We start from the raw sequence: 24,720 nt of genomic DNA, 5'->3' as shown, positions 1-24,720 counted from the left end.
AAAACTGTGTGTCCCAACCTGGGGGAATTTGGTGAGGAGTTTTTATAGCAATAGTTCAAGGGGGGGTGCTGCTGATAAGGATTAGGGTGTGTGAAGGGCCTGTGCTCCTTTAATCTGGGCTCAGGTGGTCCCTTGATGAGCTTCTCAAGGTTACCAAACTGTGACCTTCTCTCTGGAACATCTTCCATCTGGTGGGGGGTTTTGTGCTGGTCTCAGGACTTAATGAAGCTCAGGTTCTTGATGTCTTGTCACAGAAAGAATTCAGTGAGGGACAAAACGATAGGTAAGAAGTGGATTTATTTAGAGAGAAACACACTCCACAGACGGAGTGTGGGCCATCTCGAAGGCAAGAGAGGCCTGTGTCTGCCTCCTTTCACTGAACATTTTTTTTAAAAAATGGAGGTATAGGGCTTCCCTGGTGGCGCAGTGGTTGAGAGTCCGCCTGCCGTTGCAGGGGACGCGGGTTCGTGCCCCGGTCCGGGAAGATCCCACATGCCGCGGAGCGGTTGGGCCCGTGAGCCATGGCTGCTGAGCCTGCGCGTCCGGAGCCTGTGCTCTGCAACGGGAGAGGCCGCAACAGTGAGAGGCCTGCGTACCCCTGCCCCCCCCAAAAAAATGGAGGTATAATTGACATAACATTATATTAGTTTCAGGTGTACAAACTAATGATTCGATATTTGTATATCCTGGGAAACGATCACCACCATAAGTCTAGGTGACATCCGTCACCACAAATAGTTACAGGGTTTTTTCTCATATGATGAGAATTTTTAAGATCTACTCTTTTAGCAACTTTCAAATATGCAATATAGTATTATTAACTACAGTCACCATGCTGCCCATTACATCCCCATGATATTTATTTTATAACTGGAAATGTGTACTCTTTGAACCCCTTCACCCACTTCATACCCCACACCCACAGACACCAATCTGTTCTCTGTTCATATGAGCTTGGGCTGTACGCATGAAACTAACACAACATTGTAAATCAACTATACCTCAAAACAAAACAAAAACAAAAACAAAAACACACATACACAAAAGAAAATGGCAAAACTTTGCTTATGGACATAAAAAGAAATTCAAATAAATAAAATAATTTAAAAGATGATTCAGGGCTTCCCTCTTGGCGCAGTGGTTAAGAATCCGCCTGCCAATGCAGGGGACACGGGTTCAAGCCCTGGTCCGGGAAGATCCTACATGCCGCGGAGCAACTAAGCCCGTGCACCACAACTACTGAGCCTGTGCTCTAGAGCCCGCAAGCCACGACTACTGAAGCCTGCGCACCTAGAGCCCGTGCTCCAGAACAAGAGAAGCCACCGCAATGAGAAGCCTGCGCACCGCAACAAAGAGTAGCCCGCGCTCGCCGCAACTAGAGAAAGCCCGCGCAGCAACGAAGACCCAACACAGCGAAAAATAAATAAAATAAAATAAATAATAAATTAAAAAAATAAATAAAATAAAAGATGATTCAGGGTTGACAGCAATTCAGGAAAACAGATAATCTCATACATTGTTGCAAAAGTGTAAACTGGTAAACCTCTTCAGAGGACAACTTGACAGTATCTACATGAGCCTGGGGTATTTTTGATTTTTTTTTTTTAATTCCACATATCGGTGAGATCACCGAACATATTTCTGAGGTTCCTTCACCACCCCACCTTTAATTTTAATGAATCTCCAAAGAGGTAGGTAGGTAGGTTATACAAGAGGGGAAACTGAATCCCGGAAAGAAACCCGGTTTCACGCATTGGCCCAGCTGGGATTTGGAGCCCGGAGGTTTGGCTCCAGGACAGCGCGGGAAACTGAGCGGGAGACTACAGCTCCCGCCATGCCGCGCGCGGCGCCGGCCGGACTACAAGTTCCAGGCTGCCCCGCGGCGGCGGCGGCGGCGGGCTGCGGGCGCCATCTTGGTCGGCGGGTCGGATTGAATGAGCCCGCCGAGCCGCGGCCGCCGTTCCGAGCCGCGCGGACCCCGAGCCGCCGCCGCCGCCGCCTCCGCCGCCGCAGCCGCCATGGCCACACCGCCGCCCGGCCGCGCAGGCGGGCCCGCCACGCCGCTGTCGCCCACGCGCCTGTCGCGGCTGCAGGAGAAGGAGGAGCTGCGCGAGCTCAATGACCGCTTGGCGCACTACATCGACCGCGTCCGCGCGCTCGAGCTGGAGAACGACCGGCTCCAGCTCAAGATTTCCGAGCGGGAGGAGGTGACCACGCGCGAGGTGGGCGCTGCGCCGGGGGCTCTCGCTGGGGCGGGCCGGGCTCTCAAGGTCCCCGGGGGGCTTCGGGGACGCCCCTGCGAGAGGGGGAGACTGGGGCGGGCCCTGCCCACCGAGGCGTCCCCAGGGGGCTTCGGGGGCCCCGGCGAGGGTCGCACGCTTGGTTGGGCCCCGGCCTGTGAGTGTCCCCGGCAGGTTTCGGGGACCCCTCCAGTGCGAGAGGTGGAGACTGTTTCCTGCCCCGCCCATCGAGGGGTGTGGGGAGATCTCGGGGTCCCTCGAGTGAGGGGTGCACGCCGGGGCGGGCTTCTGTCTCTGAGAGTCCCCGGGGAGGTTCGGGGGGCCTGAGTGAGGGGTAGAGGCCAGAACGGACGCTCACGAGGGATTCCCCGGGGGTTTCTACCCCCCCTCCCCGTACGAGAGGTGGAGACTGGCGCCGGCCCCGCCCCCCCGAGTGATCCCCTGAGAAACGTGCAGACTAGGGCGAGTCCCGTCCTCTGGTGGGTCCCCAGGGTATCTGGGGGGCCCCGAGTGAGAGTGCACCCTGGAGCAGGTCCCCACCCACCGGGGGTCTCCTGGGTGTTTCACGGATCCCATGAGTCTGGGGCTGACCAGTCCCCTGAGGGGGGTTGACCTGAGTGAGGGGTGCAGACTGGGCAGGTCCCCTCCTCTGAGGGATCCCCAGGGGACCTTGGGGGTGTTGTGCCTGGGGAAGTGAAGGGGGGGGCCTGCCTGGGCAGGGGGAGATGGGGCAGGCTCTGCCCACCAAGGGATTCGGGGAGTTCTAGGGGGCCCCTGAGTGATGGGGTGTGAGCCAGGGTGGACCCCACCCCTAAGGGAGTTGTGGGGAGTCTTGAGGGATGTGTCTGGGTGTTCGGGTGTCCTAGGAGAAAACGGGGGAGGTTCTCGGGTCTCTGGGGAGACTGGGAGGCTCAGACCCTCTGAGGGGGTCCTGAGGAGGGGTGGGGGGTCTCAGGGGGGTCTCTGGGGTGAGTCAGTGGTCTCAGTTCTCCTTGGAACTTTGCAGGGGTCCTGTAATGAATCCTGGGGAGTTCGGTGATTGGGGTGGGGTTAGGCAGGAGGTTCGGTCTTTTACCGGGGCCTGGGGTGGGCGGGGGTCAGAGGGGGGGAATCTGATGTCTCCCAGGTCCCATGGGAAATTTGGGAGGCCCTTAGTTGGGCCCTGGGACCCCTTGGCTGGTTAGCAGGAGCCTAGTAGTCTGGTAGCCCCTGCCCCGTCCTGGGGGATGTGAGGGGAGGGGGAGGCATGAGTTCTTGGGGAACCAGCGGGAAGTTTTGGTGCAGACTGAGGGAGAAGGGGCTGGACAAGCCCTGTCCCCTAAGGGGATGTGAGGGCTGGTGTCTGGGGGTCCTGGGTGGGGTGTGTCCGGACTGGCTGCCAACCTAGTGCCCTCCTTTTCTCCCACTGGCGCCCCCCCCAACCCCAGGGCAGGTCCTCAGAATAAGGGGGAGGGATGCCCGCCATGTGGTTCCCCTGTGGGCCCCGTGCAAGAGTCATGGTCTGAAGTTGGCACTTAGCGCTCTGAGCCTTGGCCTCCCACTCCGGAGAATGGGCCCAGTGACTGACTTCTGGGAGGAGAGCCTCAGGGGGCTGGGGAGGTGGGGGGGTCATTTCTGGGAGCCACGTACCCTCTGTGATCTTGGGCAAATCACTTAACTTCTCTGGGCTCAGTGCCTCTTCTGTAAATTGGAAATAATAATAAATACCTACTTTGGGGGCTTGTTTGTGGGGCCACAATGAGTTCACATTTGTTTTGTAGAATAAAAGCGATGAAGTGAAGGATCCCGTGGGTTCTGTTGTCCCTGTGATGGTCTCTAGGGTAGGGATGGTCCCAGAAGGTGTGGCTTGGGCATCCAGGGGGGTAGAAGCTTGGTGGCTGGTGGGGCTGTATCAGGTTGCCTGAGATTGGATTAAGGCTCGGGATCCAAACCTGCTTTTAATTTGTGACCTTGGGCAGGTCACTCAGCCTCCCAGAGCCTTGGTTTTGTTGTCTGTGCAATGGGGCTGGAGTGGTCCGACTCAGAGCGCGGCCAGCTGCTTCAGCAGTGCGTGCACGTCGTCGGGATGCAGGCCCAGGTCCCCCCTGCCAGGCTGGTCAGCACCCGGGATCATTCCCCCCAGCCTCTTGTCCCACCTGCGGGCTGAACCACCGTGCTGACCTTTGGGGGTGGCAGCCTAGTGGGCCTGATGGACGTGGGGTGCTGGACCCCGCTGGATGGATGTTGTGCTCGAGAGTGCATGCAGGGGCAGGGCCTGGGGAACTGGATGTGTCTGGGCAGCTGCCGAGGCTGGTTGGGATGCAGGGGAGCCCAGCCCCACGGTGAGCATCCCCCAGGGCTGTGCTCAAGATACGGGGCCACCCAGGTGACAGGAGTGTTTGCAGCGGGAGTGGGGAGTTCCCACTAGCTTGCTGTCCTAGAGCTTGGGGGTGAGATGACAAATGCCCCTCTCAGCTGGACAGTGGAGAGAGCCGGTAACCTGCTGGAGCAAGAGGTGGTGTGGTCATGTGGGTGGCGCGAGTGACCTGCAAGTGGCCTGGGTTACGGAGGGGCGGGGCTTGATGGGCGGGCCAGGCAGGTTCAGGGAGCCGCCAGGGTTCACGCTGGAGCGGGCGGGATGAGGCACGGAGGGCGTGGGGGGCGTGGTGTGTCAGGCCTCCCAGAGGGCACTTTACCTGTTCCGCAGCTCCTCACCTGGAAGGAATCTGCCCCCAGGGGACACTGGGTGATGGCTTGGGACATCTGTGGTTGTCACACTGGGGGGGGGGGGGCCGGGATGCTGCTCCACACCCCGCAGAGCCCAGGAGGGTCCCCCACAGAGGATGATCTGGCCCCAAATGCCATTAGTGTCAAGGCTGAGAAGCCACTTAAGGAATCCTGTGATGATGCAGTTTAAAATGTTGTGAGCACACTGTGTGCTTGTAATCAATGCGAAGGGTCCAGGGGCACAAGGTAAAAAGTCAGATTCCCATCCACGAGCCTGGGCTGGCCGCTTGTAGACTCTGGCCTTTCCCATCGGAGGTCAGATGATGCATCTTCTGGCCGGGTGAGCGGTAATGGGGCGAATGCCACGTGCAGATGTCACTGGAGGGTTTCTGGGAGGCTTGGGGGCTGGCCAGATTTCTGTTTGAGAAGGATCATGGGTGATGAGGGGGCAGGAGTGGGCCAGGGAGGGAGGGGGGTTCTCCGGGGAGCCTCCGCATCGGATGTTGAGTTCCTCTGGGCTTCGCTTTCTTCCCCCTTGCTGCCCAGGTGTCCCATTGCTGCGGGGGTCGGAGGGTGCTCCCCAGGTGGACCCCGGGAGCAAGAGCTGAGCTGGGCTCTGGGAGTTTGGGGAGGGCCGGTGTTTGGCTGTGGTTCTCAATCCCTGGGACGCAGGCGGGTCCTCACAGGGTAAGTCTGGGGCCCCAGGAAAAGGCCATGTCGGGTGATGCGAGCCCTGCTGCTCCACGGCAGCACACTTGCTGGGATTCCTCAAGCTCGGCGATCGTTCCGCACCGGCCGGAAAAGACAGAACTAAAGGCCCAAGCTGTGCCCGGGGCTCCCACAGGACTGTCCCAAGTGTCACAGTGCAGGGAGGCACAGGCCTGCCCGGAGAACCCCTGTTCACTGGTTGAAAGAGCCTTTGTGACATTGGCCATCTGCGCGTCCTCCTCTAGATAGAATTTTCTCCATCGTCCCAGTGCTGTCGATTGGGTTCGGCAGATGTTTTCTGGAAAGGGCTGGAGTTGTTCTCAGCTTTGTGGGCTGATGGTTTCAGGCTTGAGCACTCAGCTCGGCCTTTGTGGTGGGGAAGCTGCCCCGGGCAGTACATGGAGGAATGCTCAGATTGCCTGACAATAAAGCTTTATGTATACACACTGAAATGTGCACTTCATATGGGTGCCTGTGTCATGAGATACCTTTTTCTTTTTTTTCACCCAGCCAATTTGAAAACATAAAAACCATTTTAGTCCCACAGGCTGGACAAAAACAGCTGGTGGGCTGGAATTTTGGCGCCTGGGCCTGAGTTTGCAGTCCTGGCTGTAGAGGATTGCCTTACTAAGACACACAGATGGGTGTGCACATGCGCACGCACGCCCAAAACGCTGTGAGAACCAAGCACAGACACATCTCGGGTCATTGCGCTGCACAGACACTGCCTTTTTACAAATTGAAGGTCTGTGGCAACACTGCCTTGGGCAAGTCTGTTCCCTTCAGGTCTCTGTGTCACGTTTTGATCTTTCTCCAGATATTTCCAGTTTCTTCATTTGTGTTATTTGTTATGGTGATCTGTGATCAGTGACCTTTGATGTTACTACTGCAAAAAGATTACAACTTGCTGAGGCTCAGGTGACAGCATTTTTTAGCAATAAAGTATTTTTATTTTTTTTAATTTAAAAAATTAAAAAAAATTTTTTATTTATATATTTTTTTGGCTGTGTTGGGTCTTCGTTGCTGCGCACAGGCTTTCTCTAGTTGCAGCGAGCAGGGGCTACTCTTCGCTGCAGTGTGTGGGCTTCTCGCTGCGGTGGCTTCTCTTGTTGCGGAGCACGGGCTCTAGGCGCGCGGGCTTCAGTAGTTGTGGCTCACAGGCTTAGTTGCTCCACGGCATGTGGGATCTTCCCGGCCCAGGGATCAAACCCATGTCCCTGCATTGGCAGGTGGATTCTTATCCACTGCGCCACTAGGGAAGTCCTAATAAGGTATTTTTAAATAAGGGCTGTGCATTGTTTTTTTTGCCACAAGGCTATTGCACAGTCAATAGACTGCAGGATAGTGTGAGCATAAATTTTTTTTTTAGCTGAGCCATGCGGCTTGTGGGATAAAGATCCATTCCCAGGGATCAAACCCACGTCCTTGGCAGTGAAAGTGCAGAGTCCTAACCACTGAACCGCCAGGGAATTCCCTGGGCATAACTTTTTTTAAAAAAAATATTTATTTATTTATTTGGTTGTGCCGGGTCTTAGTTGCAGCAGGCAGGCTCCTTAGTTGCAGCTTGCCTGCTCCTTAGTTGTGGCATGTCGGTTCCTTAGTTGCGGCAGGCGGGCTCCTTAGTTGTGGCATATGAACTCTAGTTGCAACATACATGTGGGATCTGGTTCCCTGACCAGGGATCAAACCTGGGCCCCCTGCATTGGGAGCACAGTCTTAACCACTGTGCCACCAGGGAAGTCCTTTTGTGTATAACTTTTATACGTACTGGGAAACCAAACAATTCGTATGACTCGCTTTATTGTGATACTCGCTTTATTGCAGGGGTCTGGAACGGGACCCTCTGTGTCCCTGAGGTCTGCCTGCTCTTTAACAAGACCCCCGGGAGTCACCCAAGATGGCCTAGGACAAGTGAGGCCCTCGCCTTGGGCACGGAATCTAGTGGGACGCCCACGTTCTCGCTCACAGAGATGAACGCACGATGTATTTTGAATTGCTCGAGCTTACTTCTTTTTTTAAAAAAATTAATTAATTAATTATTTTTGGCTGTGTTGGGTCTTCGTTTCTGTGCGAGGACTTTCTCTATTTGCGGCGAGTGGGGGCCACTCCTCATCGCAGTACGCGGGCCTCTCACTGTCGCGGCCTCTCCCGTTGCGGAGCACAGCCTCCAGACGTGCAGGCTCAGTAGTTGTGACGCACGGGCTTCGTCGCTCCGCGGCATGTGGGATCTTCCCGGACCAGGGCTTGAACCCCTGTCCCCTGCATTGGCAGGCAGATTCCTAACCACTGCGCCACCAGGGAAGCCCCTCGAGCTTACTTCTTGGGTCAGTGTTAGGTGTATAGACAAAGGTTGAGGGCGGTACTGGGTCCCCATCAGCATCTCACGTCAGTGTGTCTCACAGCTTGCTCTCCGACAGTGCTGCATCACTTTAGCTTTGCTCAGATCTCCTGAGCTGACCCACCATCCTCTCTGCCCCAGGACCCCTCAGGACCCCTGTGACATCCAGGTCTCCCATCTCCTGGGCCCCTGTGGGATGTGCTGGTTCCCCACCTTTCCTGGTTCCTGGGGCCCTGGCAGCTGTGAGGTGGGGACAGGAGTGTCCCCATTGGGGTTCATCTGGTGTTTTCTCATGGGCAGGCCGGGTTAGGGGTGTGAGTGGTACCTTTTTTTTTTTTTTTTTGGCCTCCCCGCGTGGTACATGGAACTTCCCCAACCAGGGATCGAACCCACACCCACTGCAGTAGAAGCACAGAGTCCTAACCGCTGGACCACCAGGGAGGTCCGCATGAGTGGTATCTTAATGGGATATTTCAAAAGTCGAAATTAATGCTGACGTGCACTGTGGATAAGCATCAGGCGCACATGCAGGATCTCGTACTGGGTTTCCTGCCCCCTGAGCCCCAACAGTTTCTGTTCTGATCTCACCTTGATGTTCTGTCGTGTTGGTCCATCTGCGCCCCTCGTGCCATGAGGGGAGGCTGGAGAGACAGGTCCCCAGTAGGAACCCAGCCTGTGGGGCCGGAGAGCTTGTCTGAGATCCCTGTCTAGGTGCCAGGCCCTCCACTGGGGTTAGGAAAGTTCTGGAAGGTGACTGGATGGGCGGGGAGAGAGGGCAGAGACACATGCCCTGCGTGTCCTCCTCTCGGAATTGCCCCCAGCGGACTGCTCTGCCCCGTACCTTGACAGGTCAGGAGAGGGCAGTGTGCTGTCCTGTGCCTCAGCTTCCCCATTTGTGAAATCGGGCTAAGAGCCCATACCCCCCCTACCTGTGGGATGAAATGACCAGGAGTGCTGGATTGAGGTGGGAGAGCCAGGCCCCAGCCAGAGAGGGTGGGAGTCTGAGATCAGACTGGCTATTAAATCCCACCTCTTCTGGATTTGTTCTGACCTGCCTGGGACATTCCGGTTTGAACCCTCAAAAATCCCACATCCTGGAATCCCCTCGGTCCCAGGCAAACGGGGATGGTGGTCACCCAACAAAGTGGCAGGTCCTTGGCAGCTCCCCTGAGCCTCGTCAGCTCAGGGGCCTTTCCTGTGCAAGGGAGGGGAGTGACCCTCCCAGGCCTTAAGTTGACCTCTGACCCCTGGCACAGACACTCACTGCTCTGTTGTAGTTTTGTGGGAAATGGTGCCACTTTCAAAGCCAGCTGCCTTGTCACCCTCTGCCTTCTGTGTCAGCCCCCAAAAGTGTTTTAACCACTTTATTGAGGTATAATTCCCGTCTCATGCAGTTCACCCAGTTAAACTCTGCTCTAAGTTCAGGAGTGGTTAATATATTTAGAGCTGTGCAGCCATCTCCCCAAAGGAAACCCCTTCTTGGGGAGGGGCAAGATAGGGTAGGGGATTAAGAGGAACAGACCGTTATGTATGAAGTAAATAAGCTACAAGGATATATTGTACAACACAGGGAGTATAGTCAATATTTTTTAGTAACTATGAATAGAGTATAACCCTTAAAAATTGCGAATCACTGTCATATACCTGAAACTTATATAATATCGTACATCAACTATATCTCAAAAAAAAACATAACAAAACAGAATTGCACTAAAAAAAAAAAAAAAGAAGCCCCGGCCCCATTAGTGGTCACCCCCTCACCCTCATCCAGTCGCTTGACATGAACCCACTGTCTGTCCCTGGGGATTTGCCTGTTCTGGACGTTTCCCATCGATGGAATCACACACCGTGTGTCCTCCTGTGTCTGGCTTCTCTCACTGAGCATCGTGTTCTCAGGGTCTGTCCACGTTGGAGTGAGTGTCAGGGCGTCACCCTTTCTCACAACTGAGTGGTGCTCCCATGTGTGGAGGGACCACATTCTGTTCATCTGTCATCTGCTGATGGGCATTTGGGTTGTTCCCACGTTGGGGCCATGAGGAGTGATGGGGCTGTGAACGCATGCGCCTGGGTCTTGTGTAAGATGTGTGTTATTTCTCCCGGGTAGATTCCTGGGGGTGGAATTGCTGGGTTGGTGGTTGCTCTGTTTGTCCATCTGAGGAAATGCCAGATTGTCTGCCGTGGTGGCTGTACTGTTTTAATCCCCTGGCCGTGCGTGGAGGTGCCGATTCCTCCCTAACCTCACCAGCACTTGTTATCGACTGTCATTTCCACGGTAGCCATCCTCGTGGGGGGGAGGTGGTGTCTCACTGTCCTGTTGGTTCCAGATATTTGTAAACACGCTCACGGCCCTGTGCCCCTTGGCGCGGGGCAGGGAGGCTGATGGGAGACCTGAGGTGTGTGCCCAGCTGGCAGGTGCGACCTAGCGGCGGGCAGTGATGGGGACCAGTGACCTGGACAGGCTGGTGTGGCCCGGGGCAGGTGGGGCAGTGTCGGGGTGAGCGGGAGCCGTGTTGGTGGGGAAGGGTGGGCTTCACCTCGGCCTGGCTGTCCCCCCAGGTGAGCGGCATCAAGACACTGTATGAGGCGGAGCTGGCTGATGCCCGCCGGGTGCTGGACGAGACGGCCCGGGACCGAGCCCGGCTGCAGATCGAAACTGGGAAGCTGAGGGCCGACCTGGAGGAAGCCAACAAGAGGTGGGGCTGCAGCCGGCACGATGTCACCTGATTCTGGGGCGCACAGGGGCCCGGGGCAGGGGTTGTCGCCCTGTGCGAGGTGGCGGCTCCCGTCTGAGTGGGGCCGCCGGCTCGGGCAGCCCTCCTGGGAGCGGGCCGTGTGGGTTCTGGGGGCCGCTGGGTGGGTGGGTGCGGCCTCTGTGGCCTGGCCCTCTGGCCGCCCCGTCTAGAGCCTTTATCCCCCAATATAATTTGGCCCCAGGAAGAGTTAAAACCCAGCAGCTCTCCTGGGACTGAATCCCTGGTAGCTGGTAGCCCTGTGCCTTTCCCCTTCCCCAGAGGAGGGGTGCCCCAGGTCACAGAGCCCAGCCGGGGAAGCCGGGGGCGGCGGGTGACCTTCTCTTCCCGTTCTTGAGCACCGTCTCCCACCTGCTCCCGAGTAGAAGGCTCAGGAAATTTGGAGGACAAGGCGGTGCTGGTGGTGATGGTAGCAGAAGGAATAAAGTGATGTAAACTCGTGGAGTGTTTAGATAAAGGACTCCGTGAGGGACACCAGATCTCCTCCCTGCTGACGGCGACCCCAGCAGGTCCTGGCTGGCATCAACTCCGGTTAGAGGGGAAGCCGAGGATGAGGTGTGGGGAGGAGTCATCCATGGTCCCTTGGCGTGGCAGGGACCAGGACTGAGGCCTGGACCCGGGCTCCAGTCCCCATTCATAGTCCCAGCAGCAGCTGACTGCCACCTTCACGTTTGCAGGGTTCTTTTTCATCTTTTTCTAATTAGTGGACTTCTAAATTATTATTAATAGAGATTTTTTTTGTTTTTGTTTTTGAACAGTTTTAGGTTTACAGGAAAATGAGTGGAAAGTACAGGTTTCCCCAAATCCCTCTCCAGGGTCCCCGATGATGACCACCTTGCAGTAATGGGTGTGCCGCCTTGTCACGATTGAAGAGCCAATTTTTTTTTTTTTGCTGTACGCGGGCCTCTCACTGTTGTGGTCTCTCCCGTTGCGGAGCACAGGCTCTGGACGTGCAGGCTCAGCGGCCATGGTTCACAGGCCCAGCCACTCCACGACATGTGGGATCTTCCCGGACCGGGGCACGAACCCGTGTCCCCTGCATTGGCAGGTGGACTCTCAACCACTGCGCCACCAGGGAAGCCCGAAGAGCCAATATTAATACATTCTTCTTAGCTGAAGTCTGTAGTTGACATAGGGGTTCTCCGTTGGTGTCCTGCAGTCTCTGGGTTTGGGCAAATGTACACTGACACGCGTCCACCATCACAGTATCACACAGAGTAGTTTCACTGCCCTGAAAATCCCCTGTGCTCCTCTGACTCATGCTTTCTCCCAACCCCTGGAAACCAAGGATCCTTTTTTTTTTCCCCAAGGATCCTTTTACTGTCCCCACATAGCTCTGCCTTTTCCAGAATGTCCTGGAGTTAGAATCACTGTGTGTTGCCTTCTCAGACTGTCTTCTGTCACTTGGTGATGTGTTTCTGGTTCCTCCGTGGAAGAGAACAGAGAGCCCAGAGACAGACCCGCACAGTATAGTCACCTGGTCTTTGATGAGCAGCAAAGGCAATCTGTATACTTTTAAAACAGCCAGGTAAACTGGGTATCCCATCAATTTATTACTTTTTTTTTTTTCCCCTTTTGGCTACACCTCCCGGCTTGCGGGATCTTGGTTCCCCGACCGAGGATTGAACCCACGCCCTCGGCAGTGAAAGCGCGGAGTCCTAACCACTGGACCACTAGGGAATTCCTAATTTATTACATTTTTTAATTAAAAAGGGACTTGAGCTTCTTGGAGAAGATTAGGAGAATTCTGGAATTCCCCCGGCCCCTCTCAGGCCCTGAACCTCCCAGACACCTTTAACCTGCGTGTTGCTCCTTGTCTGGGCCGAGAGGTCACGTTTCTTTCTGCTTATCAGAGTCATAGATACTCCCTGGCGAGAAAGCAGATAATGCATTTAATTTCAAGAGAAAAATGAAAGTCTCCATGAGCCTCTGCCCAGACAGAATCTCCGAGGCCAACCTGGTGCATTTCTTTTCCACCTTTTTAAATTTAAACTCAAGGTGGACGCCGTCAGACAACACAAGGCTTTCCTGACCTCGAGCCTGGTCATCGATGGCACCTGTGTCGTGATGCCGTCCCAGCCCCTCGGCCGTGTTCCAGGCTCCTGCGACAGCTTAGGGTAGCAGCTGTGTCCGCCGTTGGGCACCCGGGCTGGTGGCTTTTGCTTTGGCCCCTGCTCTGGGAGGAAAGCTTCCCGGGCTGTGGGCACTCACATCCACAGGTGCTTTGCCCAACAGCCTCGCTTCCTGCTCTTCGGCTCGCAGCCCTCACAGACAGGTGTGGGTGGCACGTGACAGCGAGCAAGGTGAACCTCCTGACAGGTTACAGCACTGCTTTTCTTTTCCTACCAAATATATCGCGAAAACTGTGATGATGGAAACGCAGGTGGTCAAGTGGAGGACTGACAGGCCGGGTGCTCCCGCCTAATCCTCCCGGAATTAGGGCTCCAGGGGAGGAATCTGCTTTCGCGCCTGGAAGCTGTTAAGAAGCAGGCACATAAGCCAGTGAGGGCTGCTGGCACCCCTGCTTTCTGGACCATTCTGTGTTGTTCTGCAGAGCCCTAGCATGGGGTGAAGACGTCTAGAAATCTGTCACGTTTCCTGATCCCTCTGCTGCTGTCGCCCTCGCCTTGTGGCTGACCTTGACCTGCCTGCGCGCCTCACCTCACTCCTCTGCACTCTGCTCTGCCCGACGCCCCGATCCTGCCAAAGACGAGGCCCAGCCCCTGGCTTCACGGCTCCGGCTCAAGGGCCACGCCCAGCAGCTCTTGCCCCGCACACACCCGTCCCCTCCTGCTTCATCCAGCCTCGGACCGCGCCGGTCTCGGCTGAGGGCAGCACGTTGCACTGCTGTCTGCACCTATGAGAAAGTTCTCCACGGAGACAGGGGTGTTGGCAGATGTATCTCTAGTGTGAGGACGGTCTTTTCATGAAGCTGGTCTTCAGGAATGATGTGTCAGATGGTTCTAGTTTCCCCAAACCCTCCAGGGATGTGGGGTTTGCAGCCCCACGCCGTGAGTGGAAGAACCGGGACTGTGTGGCTTAAGCTCAGGAATGTGGGCTGCAAGCCTCCAGACCCTCATAGAGGCCATCGTGCAACACCCGCACAGAGCTCCTGTGAGGACGGGGTCGGCCTGGAGGCCGAAGTCACCGGACTTTATGCCCCGTCCCCTCGAACTGGTGTGGTGTTGCCAGTGGTTGTCACCCAGGGTGGTCCGGCCCCCAGGGGACACCGGGCATGGTCCTGGGGACGTCTGTGGTTGTCAGGACCAGGGAAGGGGGTGGGCTGCCAGGGCTGCTGCTCCACCTCTTGCAGTGCCCACTGGGAGAGACCCTGGCTGTCCCCCCTGCTGCCAGGCAGTTTCAGTTCCTTGGTGGGGAAGTGGGCAAGCTGTCAACCCCAAGGAGATTTAGAGCAGCGTTCAGAAATGTTCCCCCTTTTTTAAGAGTTGTGTGTTAGAAAAGTCTGTTTGGCATCTTAAATATTTCATGTTGGAGATAATTGTCTGTTAGAAGCTGGGCAAGCCCGCCTAAAATAGCTTAAGTTTACAAATGAGATCGACTTTTCAAAGACCGAGGTTTTTTGTTTTTTTTTTTTGCGGTACACGGGCCTCTCACTGTTGTGGCCTCTCCCGTTGTGGAGCACAGGCTCCGGACGCGCAGGCTCAGCGGCCGTGGCTCACAGGCCCAGCCACTCTGCGGCATGTGGGATCTTCCCGGACCGGGGCACGAACCTGTGTCCCCTGCATCGGCAGGCGGACTCTCAACCACTGCGCCACCAGGGAAGCCCCAGGCCGAGGTTTTAATTTGTTACTTTAATAAATTATACACAGGGAATTCCCTGGTCGTCCAGTGGTTAGGACTTGACACTTTCACCGTCAAGGGTGCGGGTTCGATCCCTGGTCAGGGAACTAAGATCCTGCAAGTCGCACGGCGTGGCCAAAAAAAAAAAAAAAGTAAATAAATAATACATTAAAAAAAAAATCAGAGTTCTCCTCTAAATGACCCTTCCTGTGCCCAAAAGTCTTGGAAAAGGACATGAAAACCGACGTCTTGAGGGTTATTTTGAGCGGCTGGCGGGGTCCCCCTGATACAGAGTGTGTTTGAAGATGGGGCACCTTTGGTGCCAAGAGGTGAGGCTGTGCTACTGAGAGGGATGCTAGGTCGGGACCCGGGGCCCAGAGGCAGACGTGAAGTTGGTCTTGGGCATCGGGGCTGCCTGCTAACTTCTGCCCCTGACTTTCAGCGCAAAGAAGAGGGAGGGCGAGCTGACGGTGGCCCAGGGCCGCGTCAAGGACCTGGAGTCCGTGTTCCACCAGAGTGAGGCAGAGCTGGCCGCTGCTCTCAGCGACAAGCGCGCCCTGGAGAACGACGTGGTGGAGCTGAGGGCCCAGCTGGCCAAGGTAGCTGTGGGTGGGCTGCAGGCCCCCAAGGACCGCCTGCTGAGGCAGACAGCGTCACCAGCTGCTTGTCCCACGTCTTCAGGCAGAGGATGGGCACGCAGTGGCCAAAAAGCAGCTGGAGAAGGAGACGCTGATGCGCGTGGACCTGGAGAACCGCTGCCAGAGCCTGCAGGAGGAGCTGGCCTTCCGCAAGGACGTCTTTGAGGAGGTGGGGCCCCACCCGGCGGAACCGGGGTGCTCCCTCCTTCCCACGTCACCCTGATGCCCACCTCTGTCGTCACGTGGCCGTCACTCTCTGTCTCTCCCCTGCTCATCTGTGTCTTCCGAGGACACTCGTCCTCAGACTTAGGGCCACCCGGATAATCCAGGATGGTCTTGAGACCCTTAATCACATCTGCAAAGACCCTTTGTCCAGGAAGGTCACACTCACAGGTTCTGGGGACCAGGACATGGGCACACCTTTTGGGAGGGCCGCAATTCAGCCCCCTGCAGACCCTCCCCCGCCTCCTCATCGCTGGGCCTCGGGGCTCCCTGGGCCCTCCCACCTCATCACAGCCCATTGTGCTGTCCTGGTGCAGAACAGAACCCTGGGGGCTGGGCCACTTCCCACGCTCACTGCTCTGGAAGAGTGCTGGCGGGAAGGGTGCCCATGCAGCCACAGAGCGGCTTCCAGCTCCAGCCAGGCCCCGCTCTAGCCAGAGCGGCCAGGGGCGCCAAGAAGAAGCTCACATCTGTCAGGGATCCCGTGAGGAGGCCACGTGGGGGGGGGGGGGGCGGGGGGGAGGGTCCCTGAGGCGGGCCTGGGGGCGGGGTGGGCATTCTGCTGAGGGTCCACCACACTCCTTTGTAAATGCTTGGCTTTCTTTAGAAACAATTCCTACTGTTCCACAAACCGGTACCAGAGATGAGTGACTGAGGTCTGTGGAGTGAGCTTCGTCTGAGGCCCTGAGCTCTGGGGCTGCCCCCTCTGCCCTTGACTCCACCGCTGTCTGGTCAACTCCTGGCACATGTGGCTGGGGCATCTGTCAGCTGGTCACTGTCTCGACCCACTGCTGTCCTGTCTCGGACCTCAGACACCCGGGATGGGCTCCATCAGGAATTCTTTTTTTTAATAACAGCTTTATTGAAACATTCCCATACCAGAAATCTTTCAACGTTTACAATTTAGACTGGATTTTTAGTCCATTCACAGAACTGTGCAGCCATCACTGCTTAATTCCAGAACATTCTGTCACCCCCCAAAAGAAACTGTACCTGTTACCATTAGCGTTCCAGTTTTTTTTAATATAACAAAACTTTTAAAGTATACAATTAATTTAATGAAATTTAGCACATTCACAGTATTGTGTAACCATCACCTCTAATTCCAGAACATTCCATCACCCCAATAGAAGCCCCGTCCCCATCAGCAGTCACTGCATCCCCCTCCCCAGTCCTTGACAACCACGAACCCACTCTCTGTGTCTGTGGATCTGCCTGTTCTGGACGTTTCCGTCAGTGGAATCACACGCTGCGTGTCCTGTGTCTGGCTTCTCTCACTTCTCTCGTGTTCTCAGGGTCCATCCACGTTGTAGCGAGTGTCAGGGCTTCACCCCTTTTCATTACTGAGTGTTGCTCCCATGTGTGGAGGGGCACGTGTGTTGATTGGCCGTCAGCTGGGAGACCGCTGGGCAGCCGCTCTTCAGTGGTGAACCGTGTCCTCGGTCCAGCCCCTGGTGGGTCCAGGACGCTGGTGAGCAGGCCTGGGCGGTGAGCGCGCGGCTGTGTCCCCAGGAGGTGCGGGAGACGCGACGGCGACACGAGCGGCGCCTGGTGGAGGTGGACAGCAGCCGGCAGCAGGAGTATGACTTCAAGATGGCCCAGGCACTGGAGGAGCTGCGGGCGCAGCACGATGAGCAAGTGCGGCTGTACCGCCTGGAGCTGGAGCAGACCTACCAGGCCAAGGTGCGCGTGTGCCCCGCCCTGCCCCGCCCAGCGCCGCGTCCAGCCCCGCCCAGCCCCACCCAGCCCCGTGCGGGGCTTTCCCGGGCTCTCACGCACTCTCGTGTCCCCGCAGCTGGACAACGCCAAGCTGAGCTCCGACCAGAACGACAAGGCCGCCAGCGCCGCTCGGGAGGAGCTTAAGGAGGCCCGCATGCGGGTTGAGTCCCTCAGCTACCAGCTCTCCGGCCTCCAGAAGCAGGTGACTGGCCAGAGCCCCCTGACCCCTCCTCAGGCCCCGTCCCGTCGTCCCTACCGCTGTCGTCGGTGCGGGGAAGAGGCCCGGAGGTGGCCGGGCTTCCCCCTGTGACGCGCGTGGACCCTGCCCCAGGCGAATGCGGCCGAGGACCGGATCCGGGAGCTGGAGGAGACCGTGGCCGGGGAGCGGGACAAGTTCCGTAAGATGCTGGACGCCAAGGAGCGGGAGATGACGGAGATGCGGGACGTGATGCAGCAGCAGCTGAACGAGTACCAGGAGCTGCTGGACGTCAAGCTGGCCCTGGACATGGAGATCAGCGCCTACCGCAAGCTCCTGGAGGGCGAGGAGGAGAGGTGGGCGCGGCGCGGCGGGGGTGGGGGTGAGGCGAGCGTGTTGTCCCGGGCCGGGCGGGTTGAGTCACCAGGCACCCCGCGACCCCGCCCCCCAGGCTGAAGCTGTCCCCCAGCCCGTCATCGCGCATCACCATCTCGCGGGCCACATCGAGCAGCAGCGGCAGCAGCGTGTCCGTGTCCGGGCGCCTGGGCCGCAGCAAGCGGAAGCGGCTGGAGGTGGAGGAGCCGCTGGGCACGGGCTCCAGCAGCACCGGCTCCAGCAGCAGCAGCTTCCGCCTGGCCCAGCAGGCCTCGGCCTCGGGCAGCATCAGCATCGAGGAGATCGACCTGGAGGGCAAGTTCGTGCAGCTGAAGAACAGCTCGGACAAGGTGAGGCCCCCACCCAGCCCGTGGGGAGCCCGCTGGGTCTTCTCGGAGACGTGGGCCAACGCCCGTCCCCTTTGCCAGGATCAGTCTCTGGGCAACTGGAGGATCAAGAGGCAGATCCTAGAAGGGGAGGAGATCGCCTACAAGTTCACGCCGAAGTATGTGCTGCGGGCCGGCCAGACGGTCACGGTAGGTGGCTGCGGAGAGGGAGCGGGCAGGATGTGAGGTGCGACTGGGATGGGGTGGGGGGACCGGGGTGCGGGGGGAGAGCATTACAGGGATGGAGCCCCGGCGCTGAGAACAGCAGCCTGCTGTCACAGATCACCTGTGTGCCAGTGTTTCTTCATCCGGGCTTCCCTGGAGCCCTTGGGAGGGCCTAAGTGATGTGCTGGGCGTCCATGGTGGAGGTGGGGCTGAGTCCAGGCTGTCTGGGCTGTCTGTCCAGGCACTGGTGAGACACATGACAGCCAATAGGCATGGACTCTAGGGCTTCCGATTCCAGCCTGGCCCGTTTGCCCTGGTCACTGTGAACCTCAGTCTCTTCTACCATACCCTGGTGACTGTCATCTCTAGCCAGGACCCAGTAGGGCCAGGAGGATTAAACACCCAGGGCATCGAGGGAGCCTGTGATAGAGGGCCGGCTGGTGGTACACGCCACTGGGACCGGAGCTGACATTAACCGGGAGGCCCTCCTGTGTCCCCAGGTATGGGCAGCCGGTGCAGGGGTGGCTCACAGCCCCCCGTCAACGCTCGTGTGGAAGAGCCAGAACAGCTGGGGCACGGGCGAGAGCTTCCGGACCATCCTGGTCAATGCTGACGGGGAGGTGAGCACCTCCCTCTGCCTCGGTCCTGGCGTCCCTCCTGGGGCGGGGACTTGGCCAGCAGGGCACGTGAGCGCAGCTTGGGCCGGGTCCTGGGCATCCGAGCATCCTGACCACCTCGCCTGTGGGCTGGGCCTCCAGCACCTGGGGTGGCCGTCTGCAGCTGCTGTGTCGTCTTGCACAGGAAGTGGCCATGAGAACCGTGAAGCAGTCCTCGGTGGCGCGGGAGGCCGAGGACGGGGAGGAGGGCGAGGACGAGGCAGCCGAGTTTGGAGAGGAGGATCTTTTCCATCAGCAGGTAGAGGCTCCCAGGCGGCACGCGCACACTCGCACGTGCACACGCTTGTGGGCCCTGTTTACGTGGCTGCTCTGGGCACCTCCCAGGTCTCGCCCTGGCTCGGCCAGGCCGCAGAGCTCACAGCCAGAGGCAGGCCATGGAGCCAGCTGCCCTCGCCTCCCGGGCTTGCTTGTTGTGTGGACCTTAGGGTACTGGCCCGGGCACCCTGGGAGTGGGGTGTTCAAAGCCTGTTGCATCTCAAAGTGACTCTGGTGGAGCCCCGAGGGTTCTCAGCGAACCCCCTGTTACCACGTTTCCTCCAGAGTGGGGTGCTGGTGGCTTAATAATGGCTTTGGGGGGAAGGTGGGGAGCCAAGGAACCACACTGAATGAGATATAAGTGCAAGACCCTCCGGGGTCTGAAACAATTGTACCGTGTTCTGTAGCTCAGAACAGAGGTGAGGGAGACATGGAAGGTTCTGGAACAGGGACCATTGAGGCTGGGGTCATCTTGCTGGGAGCTGAGCTTCTCATGGTGGCTCAGGCCCTGCCCCGCTCCAGCCCCTCCTGAAGGGGGCTGGGGCCACCAGCCACCTTCCTGGCCTCCTCACTGGTGCCGTCCTTCCTTGCAGGGGGATCCGAGGACCACCTCTCGAGGCTGCCGCGTCATGTGAACCGAACATGCCTCGTCACACGTCTTTCTTTATCCAGGGCCACTGAAAACTATTTTTATATCGTTGGCTTCCTTAGTCCTTGGTACATTTCTAGAGAGTTTTTAAGTGAACTGCCAGAGCGTGGGGGTGGGTCTCTGCTGAACTTTCCTGTCGCTGGGTTTCCCTGGGCCCTTCATCACCACTGTCCAGAGTGTTAAGTGCCCCGTTCTCACCTTTCAGTTGAGTTTGGGGCCCAGGAGCCGAGTGGCTAGCGGGCTTTGGGCTGGGAGTCCAGGGGGCCCGTCCACCGCTTCGGTCTCAGCTGCAGCCTGGGGTCAGAGCGGGAGAGGAGGCCTGAGGTGGACAGAGCAGAACTGCACGTAGGAATCCAATAGTTGTTTGTTTTATTAAGCTTTTAAAAAAACCAGATTCAGAATCCAGGTTCTGACCTGGTGGGGGGAAGGGGCACCCTGTGGAAGTTTGGTGGCTCAGCCAGCCGAGCGCCCGAACAAGGGAATCGCAGGCTTTTGCCGTCAGGCCTGGGCTTGGGGTTTGTCACAGTTTCTGCTCTGCTCTCAGGAATGGGGTGCGTGGGGTCGGCCTCCTGGCTCCCTCTCTGGCCGCTGGAGCCTCACGCTTCTGGGGCTCTCTGCAGCTGAGTTCCTCACCTTACGGGGATCCGTTATAAGACTTGTCCTCAGGTAAGCCTTGAGGGGACAGGTGTGACGAATTCGGAAACAAATGCCTTGGGCTCCAGCACGATGTCCACCTGTAACCACCGCTTCCCACCCTCCCGTCGGAGGAGGGTGACTTCAGGGCGAGACGCTGGACTCCCCGTGCTCCGACTCCGTGCCTTGTGCACAGGGCACGCTGACTCACGTGTATTCTTGGGCATGTACTCATATCGCGGCTTCCTCTGTAACTTCTTGCTGAAATGGTGTTCCTGAGACAGACCTGCCCGGGCCAGTTGACCCCTACGGGATGGCTCCATGTCACGGTCCAGCTTCTGGCCGCCTGGCCGCCCCCTCCCTGCATCAGCTTACCTTCGACGCCTCTGCCACGTAGATACACAGAAGTTATTTTTTTAATGGATATTTATTTTTTTACATCGGTCAGTACACACATTGCCTGGATCCCACCTCAGGGGCTCATGTATGCCAGGGTCACCAGGACAGTCCCCCGAGGGGTGGCATTGGGGCGCCTGTCTCTGTGGGCTCTGAGGCCCCAGACGGCAAACTTCTTTCAGTAAGCGCAGCTCAAGTCTTAAAAGACGCAATACTGAGCCATGGAGGTGGCCTGCCCCCACCCCAGGCCGAGAGCAGCCCGCCTGCCTCCTTTCCCTGGGAATCGATCATGGCGACGAGGGCCCGAGGCCTGAGCCCCAGGCCGGGAAGGTGCCAGTGGCCGACAAAACTAAGCTGCTTCTGAGTCTAGAATCCCCTGCAGACTCTGGCTTTAAGTCCGAGCACCTTTCCGTGGCCACCTGAGTCCCTGGACCGCGGGCTGTCTTCCTTCTCCCAGAAGTAGCAGGAGCTGAGGGAGCGTGAGGGTCTGGGGAGCCTGATGAGATGCTGGGAGGGTGGGGCTGGGTGGCACTCAAGCAAGTGGGAACTGCACTGGCTACATCCTTCAAGGTATTTTGAGAGTCTCTGGGGATCAGAGGTCTGTCCTGGAATTTGGGGTCTGAATTGCTGAAGCAGTTTTGCAGGCTGGGCTCGAGGACAGGAAGGAAGGGAGAGGGCCCCACCCTCGCTGCAGGCCCAGAGGTCCTGAAAAACAGCCCAAGGGCTGCCCTAGTGCCTGCAGAGCCCCCAGGCTCACTGGTAGGGGTTCCCAGCAGATGAATTTTCTTGCCTGCTTGAGATCTTGGGTGGAGCCTGGAAGTGGCCCAGACAGGCGCTGGGATGCCCTTGGCTGGTGGGGGGAGGGTGCACTGGACTGGTGGCCACTTGTGGCTGGAGGCTGGTGACCGTCATTGGTAATCAAGTATTTGAAAACACGGAGCAGAGTCCAATGTTACAATGTCAGCCAGGGCCTGGGAAATCGAATTTGCATTTGTCCTTAAACATACTTAACATTAAGCCACTTAAAATGATGCAGAAGCGATTCGTTTTTCTAAGCCCCCGTCATGTGATGAGGAGCACCCTTCCGGAGAAAACCCACTCTTCCCAGCCCTGGGGAGGGACGGCCTCCGGGGATGTGGCCGGCAGGAATCAACCCCTGGGAGACACCAGTGCCTCCCCCCGCTCCCCGCCCGCGGTCTGGGCGCTCAGCTGTTGCCACAGCAGCCAAGCTCAGACTTGGGCTCGTTTTTTACCCACACCGTCTACCCAGCAGTTCTATTTATATCAGCATATCCGAGCTGGGACTGACATTCCTCAAGGACATTAAAGCTACTGGAAAGGTCTTAATTCTGAGCCCGAAAGGGATCATCAGCACTACACGCTAGTGGGCTCGGTTTCAAGAACTCGGCTGTTTGGACACGTTTCAGAGATCTGTTGGTGGTTTTTACGATGCATGCCAAACGTGTGGTCTTTTGTTTTTTCCGATTTGTAATACACGTTTTATGACTGGAAACTTTTTTATACAACACTCCAATAAACATTTTGGTTTTAAATTCTCCCTCTGAGTCTACTTCCACGCCAGGCTGCTGAAGCAGGAGCCCCAGCCCCTAGTGAAGCGGGTGTCTTAGGATCCTACCCTCTGACCCCGCGGCCCCCTAGTTTTCTGCATTCTTTTCCCACCTGATGCACTGCCACTCCGCAGTGCTTTTGGTCACGTGACGCCCTGGTTTAACACCCCGCCCCAGAGCCCAAGGCACAGTGTAGACGCTCCCACCGCCCCGTGCGCAAGTGCGGAGGGACCCTTGGCGGGGCGGAGCCTGAGCGCGGAGGGGCGGGCCTCAGGCCCCGTGTCCCTCCCTTCTCCCCGGAGTCCTACACGGGAAACCGACTCTGGTCCGCCCTTGTCTGCGCATGCGCGGGAGGCCCCGCGCGGCCTTATTGGAGCTGTAGTCCCGCCCCCCAGCGCATTCGGACGCCATTTCCCGTGGGGCCCTGCGGTGTTCGACTTCCGGCGTGGGTGCAGGTGGGCACACGCTGCCGCTGTCCGGTTGACTTTGCGGAGCCATGGAGGGTGGCTTCGGCTCGGATTTCGGGAGCTCCGGCGGCGGGAAGCTGGACCCTGGGCTTATCATGGAGCAGGTGAAAGTGCAGATCGCCGTGGCCAACGCGCAAGAGCTGCTGCAGGTCCGGGGCGGGGGCGGGGGGCCGAGGGTGGCGGGGGCCGCCGGGGACCGGCGTCGCAACTGAGGGCTCGCGTGTCCCCACAGAGGATGACGGACAAGTGCTTCCGGAAGTGCATCGGGAAGCCGGGGGGCTCCCTGGACAATTCGGAGCAGGTAAACGCGGGGGGCCGGCGGGGTCGCGGGCCCGGACCCGGCGGGGAGGTCTCTGCGCATGCACGCGGACTAACTGGGCGACGCGATGGGGCCGCGGCGCGTGCGCAATCCGCTGCCGGGGTGGGGGCGCTGGCCGCGGTCCAGACCTGAGCCGTGCGCCCTCCCCGTCCCCAGAAGTGCATCGCCATGTGCATGGACCGCTACATGGACGCCTGGAACACCGTGTCCCGTGCCTATAACTCGCGGCTGCAGCGGGAACGAGCCAACATGTGACCGCGACGCGCCAGCAGGCCACCCCCCAGCCTTGCCCTAGTCCCGGACCCATTTCCGTAAATGCTGTTTGTGAGGCGGGGGCCAGCCTGTGCGTACTGCCTGCCAGAAGTTTATGAGAACAGGATTGGTGCTGGGACAATTGGGACTCTTCCCGGCTCCTCCGCCTACATGCACACGTGTTAGTGGGTGTAGCTTGGGTCTTGGGAAAGTCCTGGCCCCGCTGCCACGTCCCCTTGTGCGCCTGTTACCGAATTAAGTCCTGTGGACCCTGCTGGGGCCGCAGCAGAGTTGACATAGCACAAGTATTATTCAGTGGCCGAATAAATGGAACAACGGGAGCTAAGTTCACAGCTGAACTTCTCACCCACCTGGCGAGGGGGATTTAATTTTAAAGGGAGGAGTGAGGTTAATGATTGGGAGGTACACGCATTAGCCTACTGGGGAAGGGGCAAGGCTTTTTTGAAGGAGTTGGGGGGGAGGACACCGTTTTTATCCTGTTTCGGTCTTTAATGTACTGGCCTCTGGTAGGTGTGTCATTTAATATGTTAATATAGTAAAATTAACACATAATGAGGTTCAGGGTCTGTTGGAGGTTGGATTTGCCGCCATCTTGGTCCCAGCTGGTTCCACTTGTTTTTTCCTTTGTGCGTGTGGCTTCGTGTCTTTGGACCCTTTAACTTACAGATTTATGTTCACTCCTGCTGAAGGTGTGGCGGGGAGGGTGGCAGGTTTTGAGCAAAGACCTGGCTTAGATCTGGCAACAAAATGCCCCCTTCCCTTGTTGCTGCTGCTCGTTCTTGAGGGGGCACTGAAGGGCGGAGGTTTGATTGCTGAAGCTGCTTTTTGCCGAACGTGGGTGTAGTTTTTTTCTGGATTTCTGACTAACCTAAAATAAGTTTGATTGTCACCAAGATGCAGTCCCAGTTGCTTGTATTCTTGTGTTAGTATCATCTGAAGTTTGATGGTTTCAAGCCATTTACTAACGAAGTTGACAAGGCAGTCAAGAAGACAAGGCCCGAAGGTGAGCCGGAGTATGATAGCAGTTAGTGGGCCAAGCAGCGGAAGAAACCAGTTCAGCTGTGGGGGCTCTGCGTGACTATATCCCAGATGGAGCCTGGTTCTTGACCTTGTGGGTTTTTTTTTTTTTTTTTCTTTGCGGTCCACGGGCCTCTCACTGCTGTGGCCTCTCCCATTGCGGAGCACAGGCTCCGGACGCGCAGGCTCAGCGGCCATGGCTTACGGGGCCAGCCGCTCCGC

General features: G+C 57.6%; 2 protein-coding genes across 5 annotated transcripts; both read left to right on the top strand.

Annotated features, from left to right (window-relative positions):
- Positions 1-1,916: 1,916 nt before the first annotated feature.
- LMNB2 (lamin B2) lies at positions 1,917-22,412 on the top strand. Of its 3 annotated transcripts, none has more exons than XM_073803515.1 (12): positions 1,917-2,222; positions 10,549-10,685; positions 14,986-15,142; positions 15,225-15,350; positions 16,916-17,086; positions 17,199-17,324; positions 17,454-17,674; positions 17,770-18,043; positions 18,122-18,229; positions 18,745-18,864; positions 19,003-19,159; positions 19,770-22,412. In XM_073803515.1, the coding sequence occupies exons 1-12, from the start codon at positions 1,935-1,937 to the stop codon at positions 20,006-20,008; spliced, it is 2,124 nt and encodes a 707-aa protein (XP_073659616.1). In that variant the 5' UTR covers positions 1,917-1,934; the 3' UTR covers positions 20,009-22,412. The 3 variants fall into 3 exon arrangements, with proteins under 3 accessions (XP_073659616.1, XP_033710760.1, XP_073659617.1); XM_033854869.2 differs by having other exon boundaries at positions 1,919-2,222; positions 19,046-19,159; positions 19,770-19,879; XM_073803516.1 differs by lacking the exons at positions 1,917-2,222; positions 10,549-10,685 and adding exons at positions 11,156-11,273; positions 12,132-12,270.
- Positions 22,413-22,841: 429 nt separating this feature from the next.
- On the top strand, positions 22,842-24,038 carry TIMM13 (translocase of inner mitochondrial membrane 13). Of its 2 annotated transcripts, none has more exons than XM_019921052.3 (3): positions 22,842-22,993; positions 23,122-23,190; positions 23,365-24,038. In XM_019921052.3, exons 1-3 carry the CDS (start codon positions 22,919-22,921, stop codon positions 23,461-23,463), a joined length of 243 nt encoding a protein of 80 aa, XP_019776611.1. In that variant the 5' UTR covers positions 22,842-22,918; the 3' UTR covers positions 23,464-24,038. The 2 variants fall into 2 exon arrangements, with proteins under 2 accessions (XP_019776611.1, XP_019776610.1); XM_019921051.3 differs by having other exon boundaries at positions 22,850-23,038.
- The last annotated feature ends 682 nt before the right edge of the window (positions 24,039-24,720 follow it).

Source organism: Tursiops truncatus, chromosome 3 (assembly GCF_011762595.2).
Source record: "Tursiops truncatus isolate mTurTru1 chromosome 3, mTurTru1.mat.Y, whole genome shotgun sequence".
NCBI classification, from domain to species: Eukaryota; Metazoa; Chordata; class Mammalia; order Artiodactyla; family Delphinidae; genus Tursiops; species Tursiops truncatus.
Note: the sequence above shows the minus strand (reverse complement) of the source record. Positions and strands in the feature narration are given on the sequence as shown.

Bases quoted from the DNA above. Each gene is read 5' to 3' on its own strand.
- TIMM13 (XM_019921051.3), top strand. From the start codon at position 22,919: ATGGAGGGTGGCTTCGGCTCGGATTTCGGGAGCTCCGGCGGCGGGAAG. The intron at 23,039-23,121 runs GTCCGGGGCGGG...GTGTCCCCACAG, and splicing joins ACGCGCAAGAGCTGCTGCAG to AGGATGACGGACAAGTGCTT. The intron at 23,191-23,364 runs GTAAACGCGGGG...CCCCGTCCCCAG, and splicing joins CCCTGGACAATTCGGAGCAG to AAGTGCATCGCCATGTGCAT.
- LMNB2 (XM_073803515.1), top strand. From the start codon at position 1,935: ATGAGCCCGCCGAGCCGCGGCCGCCGTTCCGAGCCGCGCGGACCCCGA. The intron at 2,223-10,548 runs GTGGGCGCTGCG...CTGTCCCCCCAG, and splicing joins AGGAGGTGACCACGCGCGAG to GTGAGCGGCATCAAGACACT. The intron at 18,044-18,121 runs GTGAGGCCCCCA...CCCCTTTGCCAG, and splicing joins TGAAGAACAGCTCGGACAAG to GATCAGTCTCTGGGCAACTG.